Source organism: Monosiga brevicollis, genomic scaffold (genome assembly GCF_000002865.3).
Source record: "Monosiga brevicollis MX1 MONBRscaffold_9 genomic scaffold, whole genome shotgun sequence".
NCBI classification, from domain to species: Eukaryota; class Choanoflagellata; order Craspedida; family Salpingoecidae; genus Monosiga; species Monosiga brevicollis.
In genome coordinates, this window is record NW_001865046.1 from 364,279 (window position 1) to 391,361 (window position 27,083).

General features: G+C 55.2%; 7 protein-coding genes across 7 annotated transcripts; 4 read left to right on the top strand and 3 right to left on the bottom strand.

Moving 5' to 3' along the window:
* Positions 1-551: 551 nt before the first annotated feature.
* On the top strand, positions 552-4,260 carry MONBRDRAFT_36942 (uncharacterized protein; the record flags this gene model as incomplete). The annotated part of the gene is made up of 9 exons (XM_001745452.1): positions 552-589; positions 844-908; positions 1,081-1,244; positions 1,373-1,474; positions 1,630-1,742; positions 1,836-2,399; positions 3,140-3,744; positions 3,847-3,935; positions 4,019-4,260. Coding segments are annotated over 9 exons (1,980 nt in total), but the record flags the coding sequence as incomplete, so codon positions are not given.
* Positions 4,261-4,459: 199 nt separating this feature from the next.
* Positions 4,460-5,925, bottom strand: MONBRDRAFT_36943 (uncharacterized protein). Its single transcript, XM_001745597.1, has 8 exons — positions 5,750-5,925; positions 5,600-5,672; positions 5,435-5,472; positions 5,255-5,321; positions 5,072-5,145; positions 4,928-4,963; positions 4,733-4,795; positions 4,460-4,643 (listed from the first exon to the last, which is right to left on the bottom strand). The coding sequence occupies exons 1-8, from the start codon at positions 5,858-5,860 to the stop codon at positions 4,599-4,601; spliced, it is 507 nt and encodes a 168-aa protein (XP_001745649.1). The 5' UTR covers positions 5,861-5,925; the 3' UTR covers positions 4,460-4,598.
* Positions 5,926-6,046: 121 nt separating this feature from the next.
* Positions 6,047-11,664, top strand: MONBRDRAFT_32287 (uncharacterized protein; the record flags this gene model as incomplete). Its single annotated transcript, XM_001745453.1, has 19 exons — positions 6,047-6,188; positions 6,332-6,357; positions 6,760-6,870; positions 6,986-7,077; positions 7,245-7,321; positions 7,446-7,635; positions 7,740-7,888; positions 7,991-8,130; positions 8,217-8,405; positions 8,575-9,003; positions 9,163-10,005; positions 10,114-10,230; positions 10,329-10,388; positions 10,469-10,564; positions 10,668-10,745; positions 10,846-10,963; positions 11,072-11,274; positions 11,405-11,485; positions 11,623-11,664. 19 exons carry the CDS (start codon positions 6,047-6,049, stop codon positions 11,662-11,664), a joined length of 3,183 nt encoding a protein of 1,060 aa, XP_001745505.1.
* Positions 11,665-16,580: 4,916 nt separating this feature from the next.
* On the top strand, positions 16,581-18,788 carry MONBRDRAFT_32288 (uncharacterized protein; the record flags this gene model as incomplete). Its single annotated transcript, XM_001745454.1, has 4 exons — positions 16,581-16,662; positions 16,740-16,919; positions 17,196-17,346; positions 17,463-18,788. The coding sequence occupies 4 exons, from the start codon at positions 16,581-16,583 to the stop codon at positions 18,418-18,420; spliced, it is 1,371 nt and encodes a 456-aa protein (XP_001745506.1). The 3' UTR covers positions 18,421-18,788.
* A 363-nt stretch (positions 18,789-19,151) lies between these two features.
* MONBRDRAFT_25156 (uncharacterized protein) lies at positions 19,152-19,798 on the bottom strand (the record flags this gene model as incomplete). Its single annotated transcript, XM_001745598.1, has 4 exons — positions 19,152-19,242; positions 19,339-19,442; positions 19,546-19,598; positions 19,720-19,798. 4 exons carry the CDS (start codon positions 19,796-19,798, stop codon positions 19,152-19,154), a joined length of 327 nt encoding a protein of 108 aa, XP_001745650.1.
* A 662-nt stretch (positions 19,799-20,460) lies between these two features.
* MONBRDRAFT_25157 (uncharacterized protein) lies at positions 20,461-24,299 on the top strand (the record flags this gene model as incomplete). Its single annotated transcript, XM_001745455.1, has 12 exons — positions 20,461-20,535; positions 20,688-20,771; positions 21,049-21,153; positions 21,271-21,405; positions 21,547-21,837; positions 21,962-22,052; positions 22,165-22,256; positions 22,619-23,187; positions 23,284-23,349; positions 23,436-23,541; positions 23,895-23,940; positions 24,034-24,299. The coding sequence occupies 12 exons, from the start codon at positions 20,461-20,463 to the stop codon at positions 24,297-24,299; spliced, it is 1,926 nt and encodes a 641-aa protein (XP_001745507.1).
* A 463-nt stretch (positions 24,300-24,762) lies between these two features.
* On the bottom strand, positions 24,763-26,738 carry MONBRDRAFT_25158 (uncharacterized protein; the record flags this gene model as incomplete). Its single annotated transcript, XM_001745599.1, has 6 exons — positions 24,763-25,567; positions 25,677-25,822; positions 25,985-26,056; positions 26,136-26,203; positions 26,335-26,390; positions 26,488-26,738. The coding sequence occupies 6 exons, from the start codon at positions 26,736-26,738 to the stop codon at positions 24,763-24,765; spliced, it is 1,398 nt and encodes a 465-aa protein (XP_001745651.1).
* Positions 26,739-27,083: the final 345 nt, after the last annotated feature.

Sequence of the window (27,083 nt, forward strand, 5' to 3'; positions counted from 1 at the left end):
TGGGGGGGGGGGGGGCGTGCTGTTCCTCATTGTTTCCCCTGGTTCTAACCCATGTTCGCTGCTTCCTTGGCCAGCAATCATGCATGGTCCAGGTGCCCCACGACGGACATGACACGGGGCTCATCATCCGGACAACCGGCACGGTTCCATCGCAACCCCCCGCCCCGCCGCCGCCTAATTGTCAGCATGTCAGCAATTTGGTAATCGTCCGCATGTCAGATGATTTCTTCCCTTCTTTTATCTGACAAGGGCTGGCATATCTGAATGGTTTTGGATAACATTTATGTAGCGGCAACTATATAGATATTGAGCCTCGAAAGCAGTACGATTTCGCGCTAGTTTCTGAACGAATGAATGACACTTGGTCAAGCACAGACAGAGAGACAAAGTCAGCTTTCGCTGCTTTCTACTGCTACTGGTACTGCGACCAACGACAGGGTCCATTAGCACCACCACGAGGGGAGCGTGTGTATTCAGTGTCACACTTTGTGCACTTTCTCTTCCGCCTGGTGGATTATTTCTTGAGGCATATCTTTTAGCAAACCGACGAAATGGCAGCGCCTCCCCCCGCTCAGCAGGCTCAGGCTAGGTAAGAACGACGTTGGTGCATGGGTGTATGTGTATCGTTGTTATCAGCCATTGGGTGTCAACGCTTGGAAGCGTGGAGACAGTGGCTATGACGCACAGCAGTGTTGGAGGCCGGGAGACCCAGAGACGGGCACACCGCTGCTGGGAGAGAGCAGGAAACCGGGAGCAGGGAAGCCTTGGTCACGGTCGTGGCTTTGATCGTCTGACTGTGCTTGTGCCTTGCCTTCGCTCGTGCTTGCTTTGTCTGGGTTGCAGCGCCCCTGCACCCCCTGCCCGTCCTGAGCCCGGATCTTACGACCTCTTGCACAACGAGTACCGCGGTATGTGAACGCGGCTCGAACCAGTCGAATGTCGTCGCACTGCTTTCAACAACACCCTTGCTTGGTGATCTACCACAACCATCCCTCCTTCTTTCTCTCTCTCTCTCTCTCTCTCTCTCTCTCTCTTCTCTTATTCTCATCAACCCCACCACCTGTCGACCGTCCAACACAGGTCTTCTGGCTGCCAACTTTGCCTTTGAGGGCGCTCGCTTCAGCTTCTCCAAGCCCGTCGGCCAGCACATGCAGCTCCAGCACCAGGTTCACCTCGGCAAGGAGCCCGCCTACCACTTCACTCCAACCTATGTTGGCACCCTTCAGCAACTCTCTCCCTCTGAGGTACAACCTTGACCTTGCTCAGCGCCCTGCAGCCCGCCGAACATGGGCGGCAGCATGTACGATACTGCCGAGTGTAGTAGATAAACTTAACCCTTACTCAACGGCGCATGACGCTCGGTCGGTCACAGATGTCGCCCATCGTCATGGCTGACCTGGACCACAAGGGTAGCTTGACGGCCCAGATTGTCTACGACTGGTCTCGTCAGCTGCGCTCGCGCCTGCAGATTCAGGTTGGCATGCATACCATCCCCTGTCTTTTGGTCATCCTTTTCCCGAGGCCTTGCAAAGCTTTCTTTTGCCCTCGGGTTTGATGGGATCGCGCCTATCAATGTCGCACTGCTCACTATGGTTGGGCCCGATTGTTCAACTTTCAAACGCATTGTAGACTGACGGTGCAGAATACAAGGGTGTCCAGGTTGAAACGGATTACGATGGCGCTGACTTTCACGTTGGCCTCAAGGCCGTCAACGTCGACCCCCTCAACAGCCGCGGCATCTGGTGTGTTGTGTTGTCTTCTTCCAACTCGGGTTTTCTTGCATTTTTGCACGACCCTCCCTCCTGTTTGTGTTGACCGGTGCTGGGACCGCGTAGCGACTCACCCTGCTTTGCGTCCGTATTCGTATCCGTGTCCGTGTCCGTGTCCGTGTCCGTGTCCGTGTCCGTGTCCGTGTCCGTGTCCGTGTCCGTGTCCGTGTCCGTGTCCGTGTCCGTGCCCATGGGACTTAGGGTGTTCAACTACTTGCAGAAGATCACGCAACGCCTGGCTTTGGGTGGCGAGTGCATGTGGCAGTATGGCCCCGGTGGTCAGCAGGCCATCCCATCATTTGGTGGTCGCTACCGCGGTGCCAACAACACGACCAGCGTGACCATGTCCCCGATGGGCGTCTTGGAGGCTTCGTACCAGCACGATTACTCGGACACGATTGCACTGGGCACCAACTTTGAGCTGAACCTGGCCCAAGCCTCGTGCACGGCCAACGTTGGCTTCCAGTCCCGCTTCAGCTCGGCCATGGTTCGTGGCCAGGTCTCGACTGCGGGTGTCATCACCTCTGTTTACGAGAAGACCCTGGCGCCGGGCGTCAACTTTACCGTGTCCGCCATCCTTGACCATCTCAAGGGTGACTCGGCCTTTGGCCTTGGCCTCACCATTGGCCAGTAAGCAGCTCCTTCCTGACCACCACAATGCCCACTCTTCGCTTCAACGTCCATGCTTGCCTCTTTTTCTTCTTCTTCTTCTTCTTCTTTTTTTAAGCCCCCTGCCGCCTTCTTGAAGGAAGCGACAGACCTAAGGATTTTCCAATGACATGTATGTGCGTGCGCATGTACATCGTTTTGGCCAAGACCATGTGTGTGTGTACGTTGTGTGTGCAAAGGGTCAACCCCAAAATTAGGTGGGGTCTGCGCAGACCTCGTACCCATGCATGTCCAACCCATCCGTCCCCGTGATTCTTTGTCTTGCTGGCTTCTGCCTCTGCTGTGTGAGCCCTGCTCATGTGTCGAGGCAGCAAATCGGCATGACTATGCATCATGTGCGTGGAGGAGAAAGCGGTTCCCACGTCACATCACTCCGCATTCCTGTTTCAATTGCGATAAGTTGACCAGTATACCGCCGTCCAATCCCTTCCCTCATGACCATCATCCACAACATGAAAGCTAGAAATTATTGACAACACAAGGGCCATCTGCAAAAAGCTTCCCGACAACCTTCAAAAAAAAAGAAAAAAAAAAGGGAAGAATGTTATCACACATTGACCCCAACTGGCAGTCAGTTTGAATTTCATCCCGACAGTTGCCATGCCGGAAACAACTGCCGTACTTGCTTGAGGCAGTGCAGGAGCCTTGATCAAATCGCAAGGCAGACAGTCCAGTCCGTTTGAACCCTTCTGAACACGCAGGAAGCAGGAGCCTTTGGAGTGGGCCATGGATCGCGACGCCTGTTTGCGAAGAACGGTGCTCGTGCGCCACGGACCCCGCTTCGGCTCGGGCTTTCTCATCGCCCCGCAGCTCGTCATCACATGTGCTCACTTGGCCTCGGGCACCGCCATAAGGTACGCTTGGCGACAGCTGCTCACTCACCTTCTGCGCCACCGTTCAAGCCGAAGTGTGCCTCACGGTCGCCAGCTGTTGGGCCGTTTAACTCCCAGCAGAAACACATCCAATGGTGGCCACTGGTGCATCATCGTTCCGAAAGAAGAAGCGAGCACCGCCGCTTGGCCTGCCACATGCCTCTTTCAGGATCACCAGCTCGATGTTGCTATCCTGCACTGCCCTGCGCTGTGTGCCCCGGCCAGCGTCCATATCGCTCCAACAGCGGCAATGCTCAAGCTAGCACCCGAGGGCCCCGTGACGGCCCTGGTCTGTGGATTTCCCCGAGCCCAGCGTGCCAGCGATGCGCGCCATGCAGTGGCTAGCCTGGGCCATGCTGTTCTACACTGCTCACCCGTTACCTCCACTCCCTGCTCGCCCCGCGTTCCGGCCATGTTTATTGTAGCTGCTCCAGGTCAGAAGCGTGATGCCGCTTCTTGGGCTGATTTGTACTCGAGTTGATCTGACGAGGATGCTTGCGTTGTTTGACTCGTAATATGGCTGTGCATGCGCGCAGTCTACCAGGGCTGTAGTGGAGGCCCTCTCTTTCTGGCCTCTGGGCCGGGCCGCTATCACTACGCAGGCATCATCAATAGCTATGCGACGGTGCGTGACTCGTGACCTTTTGCGCCTTCACACTCATCAATATCCAGAGGCATGACACTTCCTGACCAACTTGTCTTTCGCAGGTCTATCAAAGGGGCCAGTTTGTGGACAAGCACGGCATGGCATTTGCGCTTCCTGCCTCCATCTTGTGGGCCGCGACTCAGGAAGCTAGCTTGAACCTGACATTGCGTTGGCCACTACCACCCGCCCTGAATGCAGTTGTGGCACAGCTATGGGAACAGTATCCAGTACCCGAGTCCCATGCTGGCGCTGGTGCTGGTACCGCTGCCAGTGCGATCGCAGCCATGACGGTGATGAGTAAATTGTGAGTTTAGGCTCCTGGCTTGTGGATAAAACAGAACCAAACAGTAGAGGGTTAGGCTATGATACGCTAAGCGTAGCCGCTGCGCGGCTTTGCGGCCTTCCTGCTTCACATCTTGTCCAGTGCCCGTCATCCCCTGTGCGTGTGACACAAACGCGGGTGTCCAGATTGTGCGCTGGGTCAATAAAGAGACGTAACGCAAGGCTAGAATTTACACAATTTCGAGAATCAGGTTGGCAAAAGAGACCAAAGAGGTTCACGCCATGGTGCACAAAGATTGCATTCGCAAACATAGAATGTTGAGAGGGATGGAAGGTGGCACACGGTGCCTTGCGTGCTACTTAATCATAGGCCTCTTCCTGGCTTCGCCGAATGCACTGCCGCACCTGAACCGTAGGTGTCAGGAGCAAAATCAAGCTGGGTTATGTCTCATCGACCTCAAAAACGAGATGCAGGCGCACAAACACTCACTCACCTTTTTCTTGAAGCCTTGCGGATCCTCGCGCAGTTGCTTGGCGGCGTCCAGATTGGCCGGGCTCTATCAAAGGTGGTCAAACCCCCGTTGAGCGAGCATGCGAACAGCACCAGAGCGAGCTCGTGTAATAACAGGCTGCTCAGCTGTTAGGCATGCGGGGCACCAGCAAAATTCCGCCAAACATTTCCTTCGCACCTCATCGTTGGGCTCAGACATCATGGAGAGCACGCTCTGCCGCATCCAGTCGCATCCCACGGTCGATGCAGGCATGAGCACGGTGGTAGTTGCAATGTCGCCAGATCAGGACCAAGGTAGATACGCAAGCGGAAGCACACTTACGAGCAAAATGGTCGTCACGGTGTGAATGGGTAGCCAACGCTCTCCGCTTTGCTCGTACCCAAACTCATCGTCGCCTGCGCGCAAGCAAAAGTATGTGCACGGTCGAAACGGAAAGAGCCAAGTCAAACCCAAAAGGAGGTAAAGGGCTGGGAGGCAGCGGCACAGAGGTGCTATGCATCTGACCTGGTGGGTGCAAAATAGAGATGCACACCTCGCCAGATTCATAAACGTTGGGATGCCAGGGAATCACCTGGCATGCATGATAGACCCAGCCCACCTGGTGAGCTTCAAGGCGCCTCTGAGCGATCACGGTCCCGAGCCATCACAACAAAGCAGGAAGTCCGACTCCAAATGCGGCCACACCTTGACAAACGTCATTTTCGGCGGCAAGCTGGGATATTCTGCGCTTGCATCGGCCGGCACATTGGTCAGACAATGGGGCAGCGAAGAGAACCTCAACCAGACACTTGTTTGAGCAAAAGAGCCCAGCGCCATACAAACAAGATCCTAGACAAGGACTTTGCGTACCACGCGGAAAAATCAGCTCGGCTCGAAGCATAGCCCCGGCATACAGCGTGCCCTCGGGAGGCATCATCATGACCTATAGCACCACCCACGTCCAAGTGAGTGAGCGGGCAATGACGCTGGATAATGCGCCGCCAACAAAGAAAAACGTACCTCCCAGTGATAAATGTCGTCATCCTTCAACCCCGCTGAGAACCCATCGACAGGGCTCTTGGTCAGCTCCTTCAGCTGCCGCTGCAGCAGCAACGCGCTCGGCTCCACCATGCTGCTGCACTGCACTCGTCGCAGACCTGCCTCGTTCTTCCGCGTCCGTCCGTCCGTCCGTCCGTCCGTGTGTGTGTCTATTCAGCAAATCCCACTCCCGCCACAACACCTGTTGTATTTCCCTGTCATAACCCTCACTCGCACCGCGATAACCTCAATTTGACCTCTGCATAACACCACGAACAGATGTGTGTGTGTGTGTGTGTGTGTGTGTGTGTGTGTGTGTGTGTGTGTGTGTGTGTGTGTGTGTGTGTTTTAGACGAGCAGAGACGTTGGTCGATCCCCTCTCTTTCTTTGCTCTCTTTCTTTGGCGGTGGGCGGATCCGTGGTAAGTGGTGTTCTTGATGATGGACAAGGCGGTCCGCTAGGGGAAGAGAATGGAGAATGATGCTTGGGACGTGGGTGGGGAGGAGGTGGGGAGGGTTCTGCTCAACTTGGTCACGTGCGATGGATTTGTTGTGCAATAAATAGGTGCTTGTTTGTTCGAGCGACAGCCAGTTGGTGTGAGGTGACTGCATAACACCTCTTCGTAACAGCGCTTGCGTACACATCGTGACCCGGACCAAGACCCGGCTTGATGGAGACTGTCGCATCTGGCAAGTGGCATTTTTCATCGGACCTCTTCGGTTTAAGACCCCAACCGCCACCCCAACGCTCCAACGCTCTACTGCCTCTGCGTGCCTCCCGGCCGCTTTCGACTCCCTTGTCCTCGTTGATGGAGGCAAGTGAGGCTGACGAATCTTGTCGTATTCAAGCTTTCAAGCGCCGCAAGCGCTAGTCCACTCGCCGCCATGCTATCAAAGGTCAGGCATCCCTAACCCAGAACCAGCGCGCCCCCAACGGCATCGCGACATGCCAAAACCATGAGCAACTCACTCGGCTGTCTTGTCGCTGCGTAGATCAAACCCGCTGCGACCCGCAACGTCGCTGTCATAGCGCACGTCGATCACGGCAAGACTACGCTGTGTGACTCGCTCCTTGCTCGTGCGCAAGTCCTCAATCAAGCCAAGGTCTGACCCTCAACTAGCCTAGACTTTGCCTGCGGCTCTTTGAGCCCAATGGCGTCTCTTCAACTCAACGATACTCACCCTTCCGTTGCTTCACCGCCATCGTATGGTGAGCTAGGCTGGAAAGTCTTTGGCGCTGGACACGGGCGAGGAAGAAAAGGCGCGCGGCATCACCATCACCTCCACCGGCATTCGCCTGGTCTTCGATGGGTCAGTCGGGGACGGCTGTGCCTTTTGATGTGCTTTCGTTACCAGTGTACTCCTGCTCCTCGAAATCCGATGCCTCTGCTGCTTGTTTGTTGCTGCAGCCTGTTTCTCACGCGCACTGTTACGTTTGCCCCGTGCCTCTTCTTGCGCGCCCTGCCGTTGTCAAATAGGATCGAGCCGCGCTCAGGCTTGCCAGCTAGCAACAAGTTGGGGCCATTGGTTGTCGAATCAGACACCCTCTACCTCGGTATTGCACAGTGACTGGTCTGCATGAGCCTGATGTGCTTCCACGACCCATACCCATGCCCCGTTCTCACGCAACCACCTGCTTCGCCTTTTTTCTGCCCACTTTGCCATTTGCCATGACACAGGCAATCTCCCAGTTCCGGGACGCTCCAAGGACTTTGAGGATGAAGCAGCCCTGGACCATGCGCTGCGCCAGCTGATTTGCGCTGGCCAGCCAATGGACAAAGCCCAGCTTCAAGCCTTGGAGCTGCGCCCCAAGCGCGGTTTTGCCCTGGCGCGCTTCGCCTCCCCCGAGGCTGCCGGCCAAGCCTTGAGGTTTGTGGGCATCACTTACACAGAAATTGCGCGACGTGGCATGTTCTTGGGGGTCTCAAGTGGACCGAATACAGCTCATACCCTTCCTGTGGGTCGAAGCGTAGGCGTCTGCAGGATGTACCAGACTTTGGTGGCCGTGTTTTGGTCGTTGAGCCTCAAGCTGCAGGCCCTGAGCAGCAGTTGTTTGGCTTTCTCGAGGAGCACCAACTAGCCCCAGCCACTTTTGAACTGCAAGAGGACGCCAACGCACCTGGTATGACACAACTATGGCTCAGTATTATGGCCCTGTCGCCCACCCCACTTCGCATGCCCATGTGCTGACCCTACGAACTCCCGGCTGAAACCGTTCTTCCAGGCCAATTCAAGTGCACCGCGCGCATACCCGACGTCCTTTCCACAACCACCGAGTCTTACCACCCCAGCCGCAAGGCAGCTCGCCGAGCCGTGGCCTCGGCTGCTCTCTCTGCTCTGCAAAGCAATGAGGAAGCACCTTCGGTTCGTCGATGCTCCATGGCCAGGTGTACCTTGGAAGCGCTGTTCTGACTCTGTTGCCTATCTTGCTTCAACTTTGACACGAGTAGAAGCTTGTGGTCAACTTGATCGACTGCCCCGGTCATGTAGACTTTAGCGGCGAGGTGACAGCCAGCCTCCGCTTGGCTGATGGGGCGCTGGTTGTCGTGGACGCTATCGAAGGGGTGGGCGTGCAGACTGAAACGGTCCTGCGCCAAGCCTTGGCGGAAGGCGTGCGTCCTGTGCTCGTTTTGAACAAGGTAAGAGACATGTGCTGCGGTAGCCCAGCGCCTCGCCTGGTCCAGGATAGGTTTTGCCAAAGGGCCCCGCCACGACCACCACATGCGCAACCTGAAGTACACGTCTGTTCTCATGTTTTGTTTTGTTTTTTGGTTTTTTGTTTTTTGTTGTTTTTTCTGTCTCGCGCAGGTGGACCGCTGCATCACCGAGCTGCAATACGACCCCGAGACCAGCTACCTGCGCTTCGAGGCCACCATCGCGCACGTCAATGACTTGATCGCGCAATATCAACCCGAGGGCGCAGACTTTGCCGTGTCCCCGGCCGACGGCTCTGTGGCCTTTGCCTCTGGTCTGCACGGTTGGGGCTTCACTTTGCCCCAGATGGCAGCTCGCCTTCTTGCCAAGCAGCGTCCTGATTACACGCCGAGTCGAGGAGAAGTGATCAAAGTAGCCCGCAGACTGTGGGGCTCTTATTACGTGGATCCTGTCTCTGGCAAGTGGAAGCGTGATTGCCCGCAGGACCCAAGCACGGGCCAGCCTTGGTCGCGAACTTTCTGCCACGTCGTGCTGCAACCCATCTATCGCGTCTTTGAGCTGCAAGCCAACGATGATCGCGAGGTGAGTCCCGCTCCTTTTACACAAAATTCTCGCCCGAGCCTCTGCGCCGCCGAAAAGGCACCCATTCCCATTTTCACACAAGGCGCTTCCTTTTGCCTCGTCTTACCTTGATGCATTGCGCCCCTCGGCGGTGTGCGGTGCCGGCCGGATTGACTGCAGGGCCTGCGCCGCCTGAGTGATAAGTTCGGGTGTGTGCTCAAAGAGCACCAGTGGTGTGACGATAGCCTCAAGGACATTCGCAAGCTCATCATGAAGCAGTGGCTGCCTGTGGCTGAAGGCATGCTCGAGATGATCAACTGGCGCCTGCCCTCCCCCTTTGAGGCCCAACCCATCCGCTTGCCCTTTGTATATGACGGCGACCTCGAGTCTAGCACGGCCCAAGCCATTGCAGCGTGCCGTGCCGACGGCCCACTGGTGGTCTATGTCAGCAAGATGCTGCCAGCCCCGGGCAAGTCCAAGGAAATTATTGGCTATGGCCGTGTTTTCTCGGGCACTGTGCGTTCGGGTGACCGTGTTCATGTACTGCGGCCCGAACACACCGCCGAGGCACCCGCTGTTCAAGCAGAGGCCACGGTCCGCGTTGTGGCTCGTGTCGGTGCCACCACCATGCAAGGTCTCGGTGACGCCTGCGCCGGTGATATTGTCGGCCTCGTGGGACTTGAAGGCGCCATGACCAAGGCCGGTACGGTCACAGACAGTCCTGCCCAGGTGGACAACATCAAGACGATGCGCTTCAGCGTGAGCCCAGTTGTACGCGTGGCCATCCGAGCTATCAAGGCCGCTAACAACAACAAGATCGTGGCTGCCATGCGTCGCGTTGAACAGCAGGATCCCTGCCTTGAGTGCCTCGTCGACAAGGAGACGGGCGAGAAGCTTGTTGCCGGCGTCGGAGAGCTCCACGTCGAGGTAGCCATCAAAGCCATCGCCGCCGCCGCTGGCTGTGAGATTCAGGCCGATGAGCCCGTCGTGCAGTGTGTGGAGACCATCTTGAGCCCATCTGAGGTGCGGTGGCAGGACTGAGATGCGGAAAAGTGTGTCAATTGTTTTGCAGGACAACGACATGTCTGACACCACGCTGCTTTTGCTTTGATATGCCTTGCCGCCGCCTAGGCCTGCCTGGCCAAGTCCAGCAACAAGCATAATCGCTTGTTCGTAGTGGCCGAACCATTGCCCAGTGAGCTCATCGAGGCCCTGGACAGCCAGCGCGTCACCATGACTCAACCTTTGGTAAATCTCGCACCAAGAAATACCTCGTCACAACCATTGCTCTTGCCTGACTCACACTATTGTGTGTGTGTGTGTACGTGTGCGACCCTGTGCCATAGTTGACGCGCGTGCAGTTGGTCACCGAGCTCACCGGCTGGGATCGCAACATGGCCCGCAAGGTTTGTGGTGAACGCCTTTGACTACCATCTGTGCTGTGCAGCATGCTGACGATGCACGTTTGCTTTGATTGCCTTGATAGATAATGAGCATGTCAGGCACCAATGTTCTGGTGGACTGCACAGTGGGCATGGACCTCAGTGGCATTGCCGACCTCGTCATTCTTGGGTTCAAGCAGGTGAGCATGCATACCCAACCAGTCGGCCTTTGTGCATCGTAGCGAGTAAGAAGAGTCGCCAAGTGCTCATCCGTTGTTGTGCTTGCCCCCTCTTGTGCGTCAGATTTGTGCCCAAGGCCCTGTCACCAACGAGGCGTTGGCCGGAGTCTGCTTCAAGATTGTGGATGCCAAGATGCATGCGGTACGCTATCGACTACTCTGGAATGAAAACAGCAGTTCGCGACCCTCCAACCTTACTCCAACCTGCTACACTTGTGGGTGCTTTGCATGGTGACATCTAGGATGCCGTGCACCGTCGCATTGACCAGATCTTACCCATGGCTCGTGCTGCGTTTGCCGGAGCGGTCCTATCGGCCCAACCTTCAATGCAAGAGCCCATCTTCCGGGTTGACATCCAAGGTAAGGTTGGAGATGATGGCTACAGTGGCTGACGTTACACCTGGACCGGAGCCCCAGAGTGGCATGACTGGCAGACTCACGACGAATTATTGGTACTGGGGACTACAGTGCCGGCTCGGGCGTTGAGCGCTGTGCCCAAGGTGTTGAAGAACCGCCGTGGCGCCATCTTTGAAGACATGGTGGAACCGCGCTCCGGTCTGCACACGGTGGCTGCTCATCTGCCCGTCCGCGAGAGCTTTGGGTTTGCTGGTGATCTGATGGGAGCAACTTCAGGCACGGCTTTCCCAATGACCTCTTTCAGTCATTGGCAGGTTGGTGCTACCGTGGATTTCTTCTGTGTGCTCTGGCGATGGGAAGCGATCTGCTGTGAGATGTTATCGAACCACTTCTCGTCTAGCCTACCTACGGCCTGCTTACTCCTGATCCTGTGCTGGCCCCAAGCTGGTTGATGGTAGCGTCGATGATGACACTTCCATGTGTGGTCGTCTGGTGCAAGCCACGCGCGTGCGCAAGGGATTGCCGGTACGCCTGCGCCTTGTATTCAAGGCAGTCTAGCCGCTGTTGTTTTTTGTTGACTTTTTGTCCTTGGGTCTTTTACGTTGAGCTTTTTTGAATCGGTCGCTCATGAAGTGTTTCTGCTTTGAATGTACACCAAACAGGTGCGCGTCCCTGTGCCCGCCGACTTTTTGGATCGCTTGTAGGAGCACACCCAGTGCTCTGCAGATCACAGACCTGTTGGCCTGCTGAGGAGTGAACTCGAGTCTTGTTGTGACTTGTCTGCCTTGGCCAATGTCGGTTGTTTACGCGCCTCCCTAGCATATGGACCAACGAGTGCACGAGCATGGCCCCGTATCGTTGGTCATGCTAGAGGTGGTTGCCGGTGAGCAGTCGATCAAGAGCCAGCCAGCCTTTCATATATCCGGCCGGCCATGGTTGATCCGCGCGTATCTTTCAATGTTTGTGAATGTGTCCATGTTTGTTGATGGCAAAGGGGTGTTTATGATTCACGTGGCTTTCAGCCTTTGGGCTGAAACTCGGAAGCATGCGACCATCCTTCTCGTCACGCAAATCGTCAGTCCCCCGTGGCCACCGAGTGCACGAGCATGGCCCCGTATCGGCGATCGCCATCGGGTATCGACTTGACGATTTGACGCGTTCGATGGGGTAGTGTGTCGACATGCTTTCAGAACGCAAGCATCGCCTTTTGAACACAAAAGCCCCCTCCCTCGTTCCTTTTGCTGAGCTCTCGTCCCAAATTCTTGCGGCGGAAGGATAGCGCTGTCCATTCCTCGCTCGTGTTGTTGACGACCTGCAATTCAGTTCGAACAAAGTCTTTTTCGTTTGCCATAGAGACTTTGAGGCCATCTCACTGCTTTCGATGAGGGGGATATTTTCGCAAAAAATCTAGGTGTGCTGTTCCGATACACAGGAAGAGTAAAACAAACTACACTTGGTCACACGACGCTCTTAGATGGCTGACAATTTCGACAGATTGAATCGCTCTAGTGTACTTCCGCATGGCAAAAGAGCTGATTCTCACTGTTTTCGCGAAAGCGCGATTTTAGGCCATAATACTAAGGGAAGATAAGACAAGCCTTCAAGAAGAAGATAAAACAAAATCTGACACCTTGCTCGGTGCGCTCGGGTCCATTCGTGCATGCCCGAAAGAGCTGACCGAAGCGGAGCCGTGCCTCTGAGCCGAGCCGACTCTTGTCGTGCATGTATGTACTTCATCATGTTGCTGTGCGTGTGTCTCTCTCTCAACTTATTCTTATTTTCTCTCTTTTTCTCTCTCTTCTCTCCCCTTCTACTTGTATCTCCTCTGTCTCTGACCTTGTGGTGTCGACTCCGTGCTTCGGCGGATTTGTTCGATTCGCAACTTCGCCTTCTTTTTTAATCTTCACAACTTCACATGACAAACGAACCAGATCAAGATACACTCGTGTTCAGACATCTTTGAAGCTGTTTGAGTTCCAGGCACGATACTGGCTCTGAAACACAGCCACGTCTTGCTCATTCCAATCACGAACAAGCTCTACACTTCCGTGTGCAGTGCGCCATGGTGCGGGCTGAACCTCAACAGTCAACTTTGAGCGAATGTGCACGTTTGTGACTTTGCAATGTTTGTGCTGCATGCACCTTAGACTTTTGTGATTCGAAAGTATCTCGCCGTTTCATCTCTAAGAGCCACAGGCACTTTCTTCCGCCTCATTCTGATCCGCGTCCATGCATGCATGCATGGAATTCGCCTGATCTTGTGCCGAATTTGTTTTGGGGTGTGAGCGCCCACACTTGCGCGCCATGGCGATTCGTCATCCCATGCGTACTTTCGCGACGTGGTCCGCACTGGTGGCTGCCCTGCTCTTCGTGTACAAGGTGTGTGTCTCTGATGAGTGGTGCGTTCAAACCAAACATGACTCAACTCTGCAGCATGGCTCGTGTTAGAGTGGCGGCGCAAAGAGTCGGAGCCATGGCACGGTGCGACCGACAGTCTTGGTGTTTGGGGCCACTGGCTACCAAGGTAGGCAGCTTATCCATCCACTGCTTGACTGCTTAACCTCTCTGTGGTGTTTGATCATTCACTCGACAACTGCGTGATGGATGGCCTTGGCCCATGGCGTGGGCAGGAGGGGGGCTGGTAGATCACCTGCTCGCGGCTGGTGCGGATGTACATGTCATTGCCCTGACTCGAAATGCATCCTCGGCGAGAGCTCGACGATTGCAAGCCCTGTATAATGTGGAGCTGTATGAGACCAACCTGCAAGACCCGGCGCTAAATCTGACTCGCCTGTTTCAGCGTTGTGCGGCCATTTTTCTAATAACCACTTCTGATTGGACAGAGGGTCGAGAGCAGGCAGTGGGTCAGCGCTTGGTTGTGCAGGCTGCGGCAGCAGGCGTGCGTCATGTGGCCTTTAGCAGTGGACCGCGCACCGAGTTAGCAGCACTCAACGCTAAAGCTGACATCGAGGATGCTCTGGTGACCCAGCTTCCAAACTTTGTCACGGTATCGACCTGGCACACGGGCTTCTTTTATGAAAATCTCGTGCGCAAGGGTGGCCAGGACCGTGTGCGATGTTCTCGAGACCCCGTGAGCGGTGCTTTGCATGTGGTTCTTGCGAGTCCCTTTCCTGCAGACTTCCCCGTCGTCATGCATGCGGCCAGTGACGTGGGACGGGCAGCAGCGCAGCATCTGGGTAATGCTCTGACGGGTCACATAAGCCCGTGGCGACGGGCAGTGGCACTTCGGTTGGTCGGGCAGCGATTAACCATGGCTGAGTTTGCACAAGAGCTTGACACGTCGGCGCGCCAGCACGGCTGGGACCTGCTCGTCAATTATCATGCGATGGCGCTGGCAGACCTTCGCGCCATGATAGGAGGTGCGAACTCGTGCGCAGTTGCCACCGATTGACACAAAAGCTTCAAGATGTGCGGAGTATTCGTTATCATCAGAGGGCGGTTGAGCCGTCCGATGATGGTCATAATGGCAGTGGTAGTTGGAGCAGCAGCCTGATATCTTCGTGGAGCTCATGCTATGATGACTTGTGTTGTATGTCATCCCCTTCTGCGCCTCTTCCCTCGCCCCATGATTGACCAATAGGTGTAGAAGGAGATGAAATCGCTGACATGTTCCAGTGGGTCCTGGATGGGGGTCTACGTGCATACGATAGCAGGTCCACCGTTGCAGTGGCCAGGTACGTGTTCTTGGCCTCGTTGGGGTCTGCTAGCATTTAGTGTCAGGCTCCAGGGAGTGCTCAAATGCGTGGAAGCACGGATTTGACGCTAACATTTAGCCACTACTCTCGTTTGTCGTAGTATGCTCATCGGCTCGCCCTGCGATGGTTCCGGGTCACTCGCTGCTGGACTGGTGATAGGACGCGTTGGCCATATGCCCGCAACGTATCCACATGGCTGGCTGAGGAAGGCTTGGCACTTGTGCTCGACGCCTGCCAGCGACAAACTTTATCAGATCCACAACAGCCATCCCGATAGATTGAGGAGCAAGGACGTGCTTCTGTTTTTTTTTTTGTCTTGTCGTCTTCCCGCCGTGCGTGTTGTGCCGTGCTCTGTGGCCTTTTGGCCTTAAGTCCTCGATTCATGCAAGTGCATGATTTCTTCTTGAACTGACATAATTTTATACTTTACAGTCAAACCAGAGTGTGTGTTTGTGTACTATGCTTCAACCTCGCAAGTCGTCAATCAAGCCCTGAGTCAAGGTCAAGTCAAATTCTCAAATTCTATGATGACCGTCTTGATCTACGGCAACCATTGGAATGGCACCAGATGTACAGCAACGGCCAACCTCGATGGTCCAGCTCACCCATCATGCGAGCGGCTTCCTCAATCGACGCGAGAGGCGAGACGGCTTTGCGGATAAAACTTGCCGAAAATTACACGAAAATTAATACGAAATTCGAGGATGATGAGAGGAATTGCGTCCCAACGGTCGCTTACATCAGGTTGCGGCACCAAGATGTCTGACATTTCGAGGATCAAAGGATCACACTACATCACACTTTGACCATTCAAGTTTGCAAGCGTACGTCATGTCTCGCATTTTGTCAGATGATTTCACACCCGTTGATGCAAGCGAACTGCGGACATGTTTGAAGATGATGTACAGCCCGTCTTGCAAGTGTGGTCCGAGCAGTAATGAAACAAAGTAATCAAATACGGTCAAGTGTGGTAGATTACATAAGTTCGGTCTTGACTGTGTGTGTGCGTGTGTGTGTGTGTGTGTGGGGTCAAGTAGAAGCGAACGGCATCTTGCATCGCGGGACGCAGAGATGATGATGGTACTGTTCCCTCTCGCACTCTCACACTCGAGTCGCGCCTGCTCTGATCGCCAGGGATAGCAGGTCAGTGTGTGTGTGTGTGTGTGTGATGTCATATACCTCAGTCTCGTTATTTTTATCTGTCGGTGTTGCTGCCGCTGCTAAGGCGTCCTTGCGTTCCGTCCTCGCGTTCCGTCCTCGCAGTCCGTCCTCGCGTTCTGCTGGGCGCCCGCATCTCTGTGCCGACTTGGCTCGGGTTGGATGCCGCCCCTCCACCCTAACCCCACACCATCCTCCTGATCAACGTCGCACCACGAACTCGCTGACATAGCGACTGTGTCTGCCGCCCGCTGACTTGACAGGCACTGCAGACAAGTGCCCTTCCGACGCCAAACCCGGCTCGATCTTGTGACATCCAACACCAAGTTGCAAACAACTCGGGTCCGAGCAAAAAGTACAGGAGTCTGTATCCACTGCAAGTGCACCACGAGGCAAGCTGCGCTCCCCTCGGATCAATAGGCATGTTGTTGGCCCCTGGCCATCAGCACCTTTTTCCCCCTCAATATTTGGCCTCGGTCTTGATCAGACAGCCTCCTCTTTGTCCCACCGATCAAGGACAGGTTCTGTCGCTCTTGCATATACTAATTGCTTCCACCCGTTGTAACCTAGCTTCCACCCAAACTGGCCCAGCCCAGCCTGCCTTGACCTTGGCAGTCGCAGCAGGGCAGTGTTTGCTGAGGCCCGCGCGCCAAGCACCACCAGTTAATACGTCTCGTCCGGGCATGTGCGCGGTGTGAGGCGGGCAAGTCAACATAGAACTGACTCAGTCGCGCCTCTCAGCGAGCATGAGTGCTACGCTCAGCCGGCCCAATCTCCCGACTTCAGCCGCGCCAGGATTTCTCTTTCATGGAGGCACCGCACCCACTGGTACGAACAAAGTGTTCCCTGACTACCCCATCCAAAGTTTCACCATCTGATGCTCATCCATATACGGCGTTCTACAGCCAGCTCGAGTGCCTTCGCTCGTGCCCTTGAGGCGGCGGCCCCGGGGGGGTCGATCGTCTCTCTGCAAGCCATCAACAACGCTATCATGGGACCAAGTGTTCGAGGTAAACCCATAATTGGCACCGAGGTTACTCCCAACCTGGATCCAATGGGGCTCTCCGGGGCCCTGGACACTGAAGGTCAGCCCTCCCCTTCTCTCCCTGCCACAATCATGTCTGTGTTGCGCTTTCGCCAAGGCTTCCCGACCACGTTATGCTGATACTACCTTTGGGCATGTTGTGGACCCGGCCATGTTCTGAATGCACAAGATGGCGATGAATGGCGTATCGGCAGTTTTGGTTTGTATTCAACGGCCCTGTTTGTTTTTCGACTCGTGCTGTGGATCTTGCCAGCCTTGAGCACCGTTTATGCAATCCTCCACTCATGTCGGCTGCATTTTGCAAATGTGCATGCAGCTCCCGCTCCACTGGATCTGTTGTCAACCGTGGCCCTCAGCACGGCCCCACGCGCTCCCTCGTCGCCTAGCCAGCATCGAAGTATCCACAGCCACAACGACGCCTCAAGAAATTTTGGCACCTCGGCCCCGGCGACAGAAGCGAGCCTCGGGTGCGCGTTTCTTGCCCTCCTCGTCTGCGTCTCCGAGAACAAGCATCAAGTGTGTGCTTTGGTGGCGGCGGTCTCACTCATAAACCTGGCGTCTGATATCGCCCCCGTTATTTTAGTGCCAATGGCGTTGATTGGGCGGCCAATACGCTGCCCTGGCAAGTGCCCTGGTGGTCGTCTCTCCTGCTCAACCCGGCTGCAGCCGCAGCAATGGGTATGCCCGCTGCGCAGAATAGTATCTCTACTGCCCCAGCCCTCTCTACTGTGCCAGGCATGATCAGCACCACCACTAGCACTCCCAGCGGTGTCGGCGCTAGCACATCGTCGGCTTGGCCACAGGGACTTCTCAACTTCCCTGCCGTGTCCGATCCCGCAAGCTTACAAGCGGTAGCCATGGCTGCAGCATTGTCAGCTCAGAATGCGGCTGGAGCTGGCAATCCTCTCCTGGCCAACTACAACCTGTCATCTACCACAGGCACTTCCATAGCCCCATCAAGCTCCACGGGTCTTGTCATGCCCTCAGCAAGGCCCGGTGCTGTGGTGGAGGCATCCATGGCCCCGACACTTCTTGATCTGGGAACCAAGGCTGCAAGTTTTGGGCACACTCAGAACTTTGTATTGCATAGGGGTCATAGCGACGGAGGTCGCTCTCTGCAGTCTGGGCCGAGGATCAGCAGCACAAGCATTCCCTCTCATGGTGCTCACTCTGCTGGCAGTGGCGATGGTGACCTTGATGGTGAGGCTGCGCCGAGTACGAAACGAGCGCGGCGTCGCCGCATTGCAGATCTTGCAGAAGCAGACCGTGCTCGGCTCCGTCGACTCAACCGCGAGGCGGCGCGCAAGCATCGCGAGCGTAGCAAATGGCGCGATGAGTCGGCGGCGCAAGATCTGCAACGCCTGGTGCTACATCACAAGCAATTGGCCAGCGAAGCAGCTGCATTGCGCACAGAAGTGTCCACGTTGCGTGAGGTGGTACGCACCCTGTACCTAGGCACCGCAACGCGAGCCCCAGAGCGATCTCTGAGGCAGATCAACTCCAGCTCGAGCAAGGCCACCTCAGATAGCCAGGCCTCCTAAAGCCTCCGGGAGGCTCGATAGTGTGCGTATATTGACCGTCTGCATTGTGCTTATACATCCTGTCAACATCCTTTCGCGTCTTCCGAGAGGAATGTCGCCGAAAAGGTGTCCCTACATCATGCCATCTCGCTCGCGCCTTTTTTTCTTTGTTTTTGCTGCGAGCTGCCTCAGCGAGGCTTGAGCCGCCAAAGTCGAGCTCCAACAGTCCCACGCCGTGTCGCTTAGGAACAGTGCCGGCACCCCCTTGCTTTCCTCACGGCGTGGTGGCTTGCTTATCCCAATTTTTTTGTTCGGACACAGTCTTTGGTCAGGAGTGATGATCTCTGACCAAGTAGTCCATCGCATCCAACAAAATTCATTGCTTAACCAAACTAAAGGGAAATCGCTGGACGCAACCATGGTGTTTCTTGCTCAGAAGGGGCGCATGTCAATGAGTTGAAGAAAAGACAGCGACTGCCTTGGCTGGGGCGCGGAGTGCATGGTGCATTGATAGCGCACGCCAGAGACAACAGCAGTTGCGTCAAAGACAAAGCAAACTGAAGGAAATATCGGGGCTGATTTCTGATTTTGTTTTTTTTCCAAGGCATCACACACACGCATCGGCACGACAAGTACAAGCCTCGTCGCCTGAGGAGACACAAAGCCATGTCATAATAGCCCAAGTAGTGCATGTGAGGCCAGGACTAGGGGCGTATAAAGCCGCTGCACGAGTCGGTAGGATGCATCACCTGCTACTGTTGCTTCTTATCCGGGAACATGTACGTCAAGCGTGAGGTGCGCAGTGGCCGCAACGAGGGTTTGCCGCAAGCTGTGTAGTAAACCCTGATACGAAGCGAGCAGGCAGAAAGTGAGGTGGGGCGGATGTGTCATCATCTGTAGGCGTACGCTGGAGTGGCTGACAGGAAGCGGAGTACATACTTGTCACGCAGCTGAGCCGCAATGTGAATGAGGGTGAAGTCGATCTTGGCCAACACAGTCGCCACCATGATCAGGGTCAGGCCGGCCAGGCTCTCGAGCGCAATCTACAGCGACAGCACGGCAGACAGGTGAGGGAGGGCGCACAAAGCCCACACCAGACGCTTGTATGCCTGCTGCGGCTCGGCTGGGTAAGCTGTACAAACTCACATCAGCCGGTACACTTTCAAAAGGCCGCGACGTCACTTTGAGAAAGTTGCGGTCTAATCGACAGTCATGTGGCGTGAGATGGAAACATCCACCGTAGCCATGCATTCAAACATCCCAGGGCGCACGAAAAAAAAAACCAGCACGAGCCTTCCAATCGGCATCAGAGCGACGTACATTGGCTAGCACCATAGGCAGCGTGGAACATGGAGAGACAGCCCAGGAGGCCAAGCGCCAAGCTCACCCACACGCGCATCTCGCTGATGGTTCCGGAGCACGCGAAGGACTGATCACAAACAAGCTTCTTGCTGTCTTCTTGGGCGACCACTCGTTCAAAAGCGCACAGTGCCGTTGACCTAGTCTGCTTTTTCAAAACGTGTGCTGGTTGGCTGGCTGACTGGCTGCCGTTTCCTCGTGCCTGCCGACGACACGCAACGCCAAGCTGCAAAAAGACAACCACCCCCACACCCGCGCCTCCTTTACCAAGGCGATACCCTCAACTTTTCACACACACACACACACACACACACACACACACACACACACACACACACACACACACACACACACACACACACACACACACACACACACACACACACACACACACACACACACACACACACACACACACACACACACACACACACACACACACACACACACACACACACACACACACACACGAGCGCGTGTTGTGTCTGACAATGAAATCTTTTGTTTCAACAATTTCTTTTGTTCTTTTGCATTTTTTAAAATTTTTTTTTGATTTTTATTTTATTTTTTACATTTCTGTAAAGGGCAGCGTCGACGGTTTCAGGCTGAGCCCGGAGCGGAGGGCGGTGGGGGCAAGCTTGCAAGGGTCTGGGGCATTGTATTTGTCTGGTGCAACTTGGGTATTGAGATCAGCCTGGCAGCATGGCAGAGGTGTTGTTGCGACAGCTATCTGCTTCTTGTGAGGAGCTCAAGCTCACACACTACAACCTCAACGCGGTACGAACTCGCGGGGTATGGCATGGCGGCGCCCGCGCTTGTCGCCGACAGCTTGCCAAAGACCGTTCACTCATTGCACTCCTCGCGCGCTCATCGTTGGTCTACGATGCACGTGTCATGTGACCTGGCCTGCTTCCATGGTTTGCGACTAGCCGCTGACGGATAATTTGCGGGACATTGGCATCTTTTGGAACCTGTTGGAGCGCGTCCTTCGCGACGGCAGCCGGGCCTTTCGGGTGCGTGTCGCGTTTTTCTGCAAGGCTTGAAACGCCGCATTTGATCATGGCAGGCAACGTCCCACGATCGGCTGCTCATCAAGCGTGCTGTGGGGCCATCGTAGGAGTGTGACGGCCAGTCATCAGATGTCATTGACTATTATGTTTTTTTCGTCGATGCCCTCCCCACGCACGAAAGGGTATGCAGGACTCGCCCTTGTTATATCATACCTCTTTTGGCATGCCATTGGTCGGCTCAACCTCAACAGTTGTTGCTCCTTCTGGATCCTGTGCATAGCCCACAGCGGTCCCCGGACTAAATCACCAGAGCACGCCCACAGGTCGTGGTCGCGCCCTGCTGCGCTACTGGTTGACCAACAATCGCCTTGCCGAGGTGCTACAGGTGCGAACATTCAAAACTCATGTCCCGGGCTTTCCTCCAGAGCTCATTTGTTGACACTGGTCCAGGCCTTTGGGTTTGGGCTTGCAGCTCATCGCTCGCTCTGCCCGGGTCCCTCAGCTGGCCTGTCGCAATGAGGCCATGGTGAAGCGGCATTACCACACAGCTGCGCTTTTGCGCCAGCCCTCAAGTCGTAGCCGCGTCGTTGATACTCTCTATAATCTCAATGAAGTGCCATGCATGTTTGAGAATAAGGTTCGTCCAGCATGTTAACAATCGGCCTCGAGCCAGCGGCGTGTTGTGCTCGTGGAAAAGGGTCGACTGCCACCGGCCGACATCGCTCGCTCATTCGCCGACTACGCTTTACTTCTATTCTGTGCGGTGCATCTTCTGCAGCTGTCCCTGGACCGGGCATGGCCAGACTTTGCTGCTCGATCCTTTGATGCAACCTCCCTAGCGAGCGTGCGGCGCTCCTCACCTAATGTGACCCAAGACCTCAACACAACTGTTTCATCCAGCTCAACTCTGCGGCGCAGCCTCTCTGGTGCCTCGCTGGCTTCTATGCAATCGTCGCAGCCGCGCGACGTGCCTCGCACAGCCAGCTCATCTCAAGGCGAGGGCGATGCGTCTTCATCTCACTCGTGGGGAAACCGCAGTGGTTCTGCCATTCTGGGTCATTGGCAAGCGGTGGGTTGATTCCTTCGAGCTTCACTTGTGCTGTGCTCTTGTGGCGACATATCTCAACGAGGGATTTGCGAGCAGCTCACTTTGTGTGTGCACGTTCAAACTTGATTTTGGGCTCTCTTTCCAGAACGAGTCACCCAACGAGGAGACGCGGGCCACGCGGAAAGAAATGGAAGCTCTGCGGCGCGCTCTTGCGGATGCACGCAAGGCACAGTCTGGTGCGCGCGTCTAGCTGGCAACCTTTGACTGCATCTTCTGAATTGACCTCTGGCTGGGTCAAGGGCTTATCGCACTCAGCTCGCTCATGTCCTCCCAAATGACGCCCAATAGCATCGGAAACGTATGCAGCCGAGCTCAAACGGAAGCTAGCAGCCGTGCGCGAGGAGCTGGAAGATGCTCAGTCGTCTGTCACCACTCCCACGGTACGGCTCACCTTGGGTCGAGCATTTCAGACCTACAGCGCCTCATGCCTTAGCCTCGAATCTTTTTCATGCACCATCATCTCACCCTGGTGCCTGTCCGCTCTGGGTTGCTCGTCGATGTTTTGCGGCAGGTCAAAGACTCGACTTTTGTTCCCGGTCACAGTAGGCGACCTTCTGATGTCGTGCCTTTGGGGGGGCTTGATTCAAAACAGGGTGCTATGGAGCGGGTGAGTGGCGGACATCGTGCCCATGGCCTTTAGGCTTCGATCTGGTGGCGAAGATCTGCCGCCCCATTTTCGACTCGCCTACCCCCGCGCGTGTTCTCACCAGATGCTGGGCGGATCTTTCGTGGTTTCCCCTAGTTGCGCGGTGAGGTACAAGCGGAGTTGGCCAAGGAATACGAGGACCAACTCAAAACTTTGGAACAACAGTTGATGGATGTGCGACAGAACATGAGTGACGCCGAGGCCGACCGAAGCAGTATGAGCGCAGTTCAGGCCGAATTCCAACAGCAAATTTCCAGCCTGCAGCACCAGCTGGCAGACGAGACGCAGCGCACATCTTCACTCCAGCAGAGCCTGGCTGCGTCCGAACAGCAACTGCAAGAAGCCAAGCACAGCATTGAACGGCTCAACACTCAATTGACCGAACAAGAGCACCGACTGAAGCAACAACATCAAGCCGATCTCACAGAATACGTGGCACTCCTGCAAGAAGCAGAGCGGCGGCGTGCAGAAGCCGAGGAGGGGCTCAAAAGCATGACTAACCGCCACCAGCAGGACAAGCAACGAGCTGACTTGGCCGAACAACGTTGTCATTTCTTGGACAAGCTCGTGACGCGCGCCACAGAGGCCAAAGTCTCTCTGGCAGAGAAATGCTTCTTCCTCCTGGACGCCGCCGAACGAATGCTTTCCATCTGGCAGCCCGACAAGTACGTTTATGCCCGGTTTCAAAGCGACAGCTTTTCCGTTGATGGCTTGCCGTCAACACTGACCGTCATTGACCATTTACTGCTGGGAAAACACAGGGATGCACCTGACTGCAACTCATGCCACAAGGCCTTTAGCGTTACACTGCGCCGACATCATTGCCGGTACGTTGCGTCTGCACTGAACATATTTGCGTGATGCAGCTCAATGCCATTTGCTGGATGCTGTTTCGTTGTGGGGCTCTGGATAGCGTTTGTGGGCAAATTTTTTGCCATGACTGCTCAAACTTTTACGAGCAACTGGCCAACAAAAAGCAGCCCACGCGTGCCTGTCGGCTCTGCGTTTCCATCCTCAAGGTCTGCAATTTTGCGGTTGTGGGCACTTGAAAACTTGTGCGCGTGTGCGTGCGTGTGTGAGTGTGTGTGTGAGTGAGAGAGAGTGAGTGTGTGAGTGTGTGAGTGTGTGCGTGTGTGAGTGTGTGCGTGTGAGTGTGAGTGAGAGTGAGTGAGTGAGTGAGTGAGTGAGTGAGTGTGTGTGTGAGTGTATGTATGTGTTTGAGTGAGTGAGTGAGTGAGTGAGTGAGTGAGTGAGTGAGTGAGTGAGTGTGTGTGTGTGTGTGTGTGTGTGTGTGTGTGTGTATGCGAACTTGAAAACTCGAAACTCGGTTCTTGGCCGCTCGGTACTCATGTGATATATCGGCTCCTGGCAGCGCCTCAAGGAGATTCAAACCGAAACGGCAGATACGAGCGGTCAATGTACGTTTAATGTGCCTGTCATTCAGGACATTTGCTGAACTATCAACTGTTTTGGGTGGCATTTCTGATTGCCTTTCATGTGGCCTCTTGTAGCTGAGGATAGCCTATCACGGTTGGCTATGGGGCTGCGGCGACCTTCGGTGGGGCCAAGCGCACGCTTCCAGAGTTCAGATTCCTTGCGCTTGCTGACGGCTCCACCTTCGCCAATGGTGACCAGTCCTCCGGGACGCCGCCGTGCGGCGCCCAGCAATGGCACTTTCTCAATGACGTCTGAGGAAGACACCGAGGGAGTTACTGGGCCTGATGCGTCCCTAGAAGCAGCTGAAAGCGTGACCAATTCGGAAGCTGTGGCTGACTGAGCTGCTTGGAGCAGTTTGCGTACACGCTTTGTCCGCCCGTCTTATGCTTTTTGAATCAATTTCTTTCGGGGCTGTGTTTGGTGGACGAGGACAACCAGATGCGGTTAGCCACCATTTCACTTGCAAGAGTTGCATCATCTTCTCCATTTTTTTTCAGCCGTCATTCACGCGGCCGTGGGTTGCTTATGGCTTTCTTTGAACATATCTTAATGAACCGGAGGCTCATGTTTGGTAGAAAGTAAGAGAGGCAGCTTATTCAGGGTGGGTCGGGCGTAAAACAAAGCATGATCGATTCGGAATCAAAAGAACAAAAGAGAAAGAGCAGTATCAAAGGCTTGGGCCACAGCTTAGTGTGAGTGGGGGAGTGTCGATGGCCGGGAAAGGCTCAAACTCGCCATCTCCCGGGAATTAACATGAGCCCGCTCGTGTGTGTGCATCTGGGCTGGGCCGAGGACTCTTGCTTTTAGATGGAGTAGTGGCAGGTTTTCCACTTGTCAGCGATATCTTCAATGGCGGCCCACATGCCCATGACGCAGCCAACGATGGCAATGAGGACAAGGCCGTAGTTGATGATTTTGTTGAAGCCACGGAGTGAGGGCTCAATCAAGATGTAGAAGATGACGGGCACGGCAAAGGAGAGACTGAAGATGCCGAGGCTCGAGTAAACGTTCATCAGGTCGCTGAAGAAGGGGACCACGAGAGAAATGGCAATGGCAAAGCCCAAAGTGAGGGTGCCCACGAAGCCCCAACGAAGGATGACCTGGCGTTTTGTGGCCTTGGCCGCAGTCAAGGTCCCGGGCCAGATGATTTCGACGAGGTTGGTGACAAGGACGCAGGAGTTGATGCAGTAGGCCATGGCGACGTGGATGAAGAGGCAGACGTTGGTGGCAAGACGAAGGCCATTGTCGGGCAAGCTCAAGGTGATGGGGGCCTTGACATCGCGGCCGTAGACAGCGTAACCCAGAAACCCAATAATGCAATAGTTGGCAAACATGAAGAGTTGTGACGAGTAGAGGGCTTTGGGCCAGTCAGCAGGCTGCTTCATGACGGCTTGAATGTCAATCATGAGTACGTGACCACCATAGGCGAACGTGAGGGCCGTCAACCCATTGACAAAGTCTTTGAGCGAGGCGGGATAAAGGTCCGTTTCAGCGGCGTGATGGTGCTTGGCAGAGACAGTGGTTAAGGAGTGCACGACAATGACGGCGTTGACAAAGGCAATGGTGCCACAGCCCACGTAGGAGACAATGCCGGCTTCGGACAACGTGCTGTTGTAGCAAGGGGCGGGCAGCGGGGTGCAGGAGGCAAGCGGTCAGTGTCAGGCCGGGAAGGCATATTTTAAGGGCCTGCAGCTAAAAAAAGGCGTGGAGGACGCACCGGATATGAACAAGTGGGTACAGGATGAGCGCAGCAATGATAAGCCAGGTGGTGTTAGACAGGTCAGCAATGCCGTGACTATAGCAGCCCGTATCGCTGCATGCTGCTGACACGGTGGAGGCGGCATCTGGGCATTTTTGAAAAATCTGGGTGGGTTCGAACGAGTGCAACACGGCGGCCATGAGGTGGGGAGGAGGAGGGTGTTGGCACCCAACCCATAAGCTGGGGGGGGGTCCCGAGAGCAAGCAGGCATGATCGCGCCGATCTCGATCCGGGCTGGGGTGCATAGATTGGGATGGAGGACGTACCTGTTCCAGACTGAGCTTGCAGGTGGTCAAATAGATGGTGCACGAGCCAAGCACATAGGTGTTGCCAATAGCCTAAAGGTGTTGTCCCGAGAAGTGGGCCAGCATGAGGAAAGGTTGTGCTGGGGTGCGATCGAGTGGAAGGTAAACTAACCGAGACGAAGGTGCGCCACAGCTTGCCGTGGCCCGCATAGTCGGAGACGTACTCGGCCAATTGGGCATCTGTGCACATCATTGAGAGCGGATGAGGTGCAGATGCGAGAAAAGAAGCAGATGGAAATCGAGGGTATGCGGGGACCACCCAGCTGATGATGATGATTAAGGCAAGAAGGGTCACCAAAAACGATGCGTACAAGAAACAATGTCCAGGTTCTTGCCACGCAGCTTGCCCAAAAGAAGACCACCGTAACTGTGTGGGCGTGGCAAGGCAGCGTGGGTGGGACAGCGGGTGAGGGCGGGCTAATGTTTTTTTTTTTTTTTGCGGCGATGACGTAACGACAGCGTACATGCTAAAGGCGGTGATGACGCATAGGATAATAATGGCGCCGATCCAGCCCATTTGGCTGGCGGCATAAGGCAGGCCGAGCACGCCTGCGCCAAGCATCTGAGCCACAATGATGGAGCTGGAGGCAACCCAGCTGTTTCCATGACCATGGCCATGCCCCTGGCTCGACGAGCCCTCGCGATACTCAATGTCCACATTGGCATGGCCATCTTGCTGATTCACGCTCAGCAGCGGTTTGCGGTCGTCCGTCATCCTGGCGTTGATGATGTCGAAGCAATGGGCAATGTCCAAGGAGCCGTGCTCTACTTCCCAACGGAAGAGCAAGAGCGCGGCTTTGCCCAAGCAGAGCCGGACGCAAGTACCACCACCAGCAGCAGCAGCAGCACCACCAGCAGAAGAAGAAGAAGAAGAAGAAGAAGAAGAGGGACGATGTGCCGATCAAATGAAAAAAACAAAAATACATCCAGAGATAAAGAGCAAAGACACAACTACCACATGAGAGAGAGAGAGAGAGAGAGAGAGAGTTTTGTGATAACTTGGAGGATTCACATGTCAGGGGCATAATTTTTGCTGATGATTTGAGCATACGACTGCTTA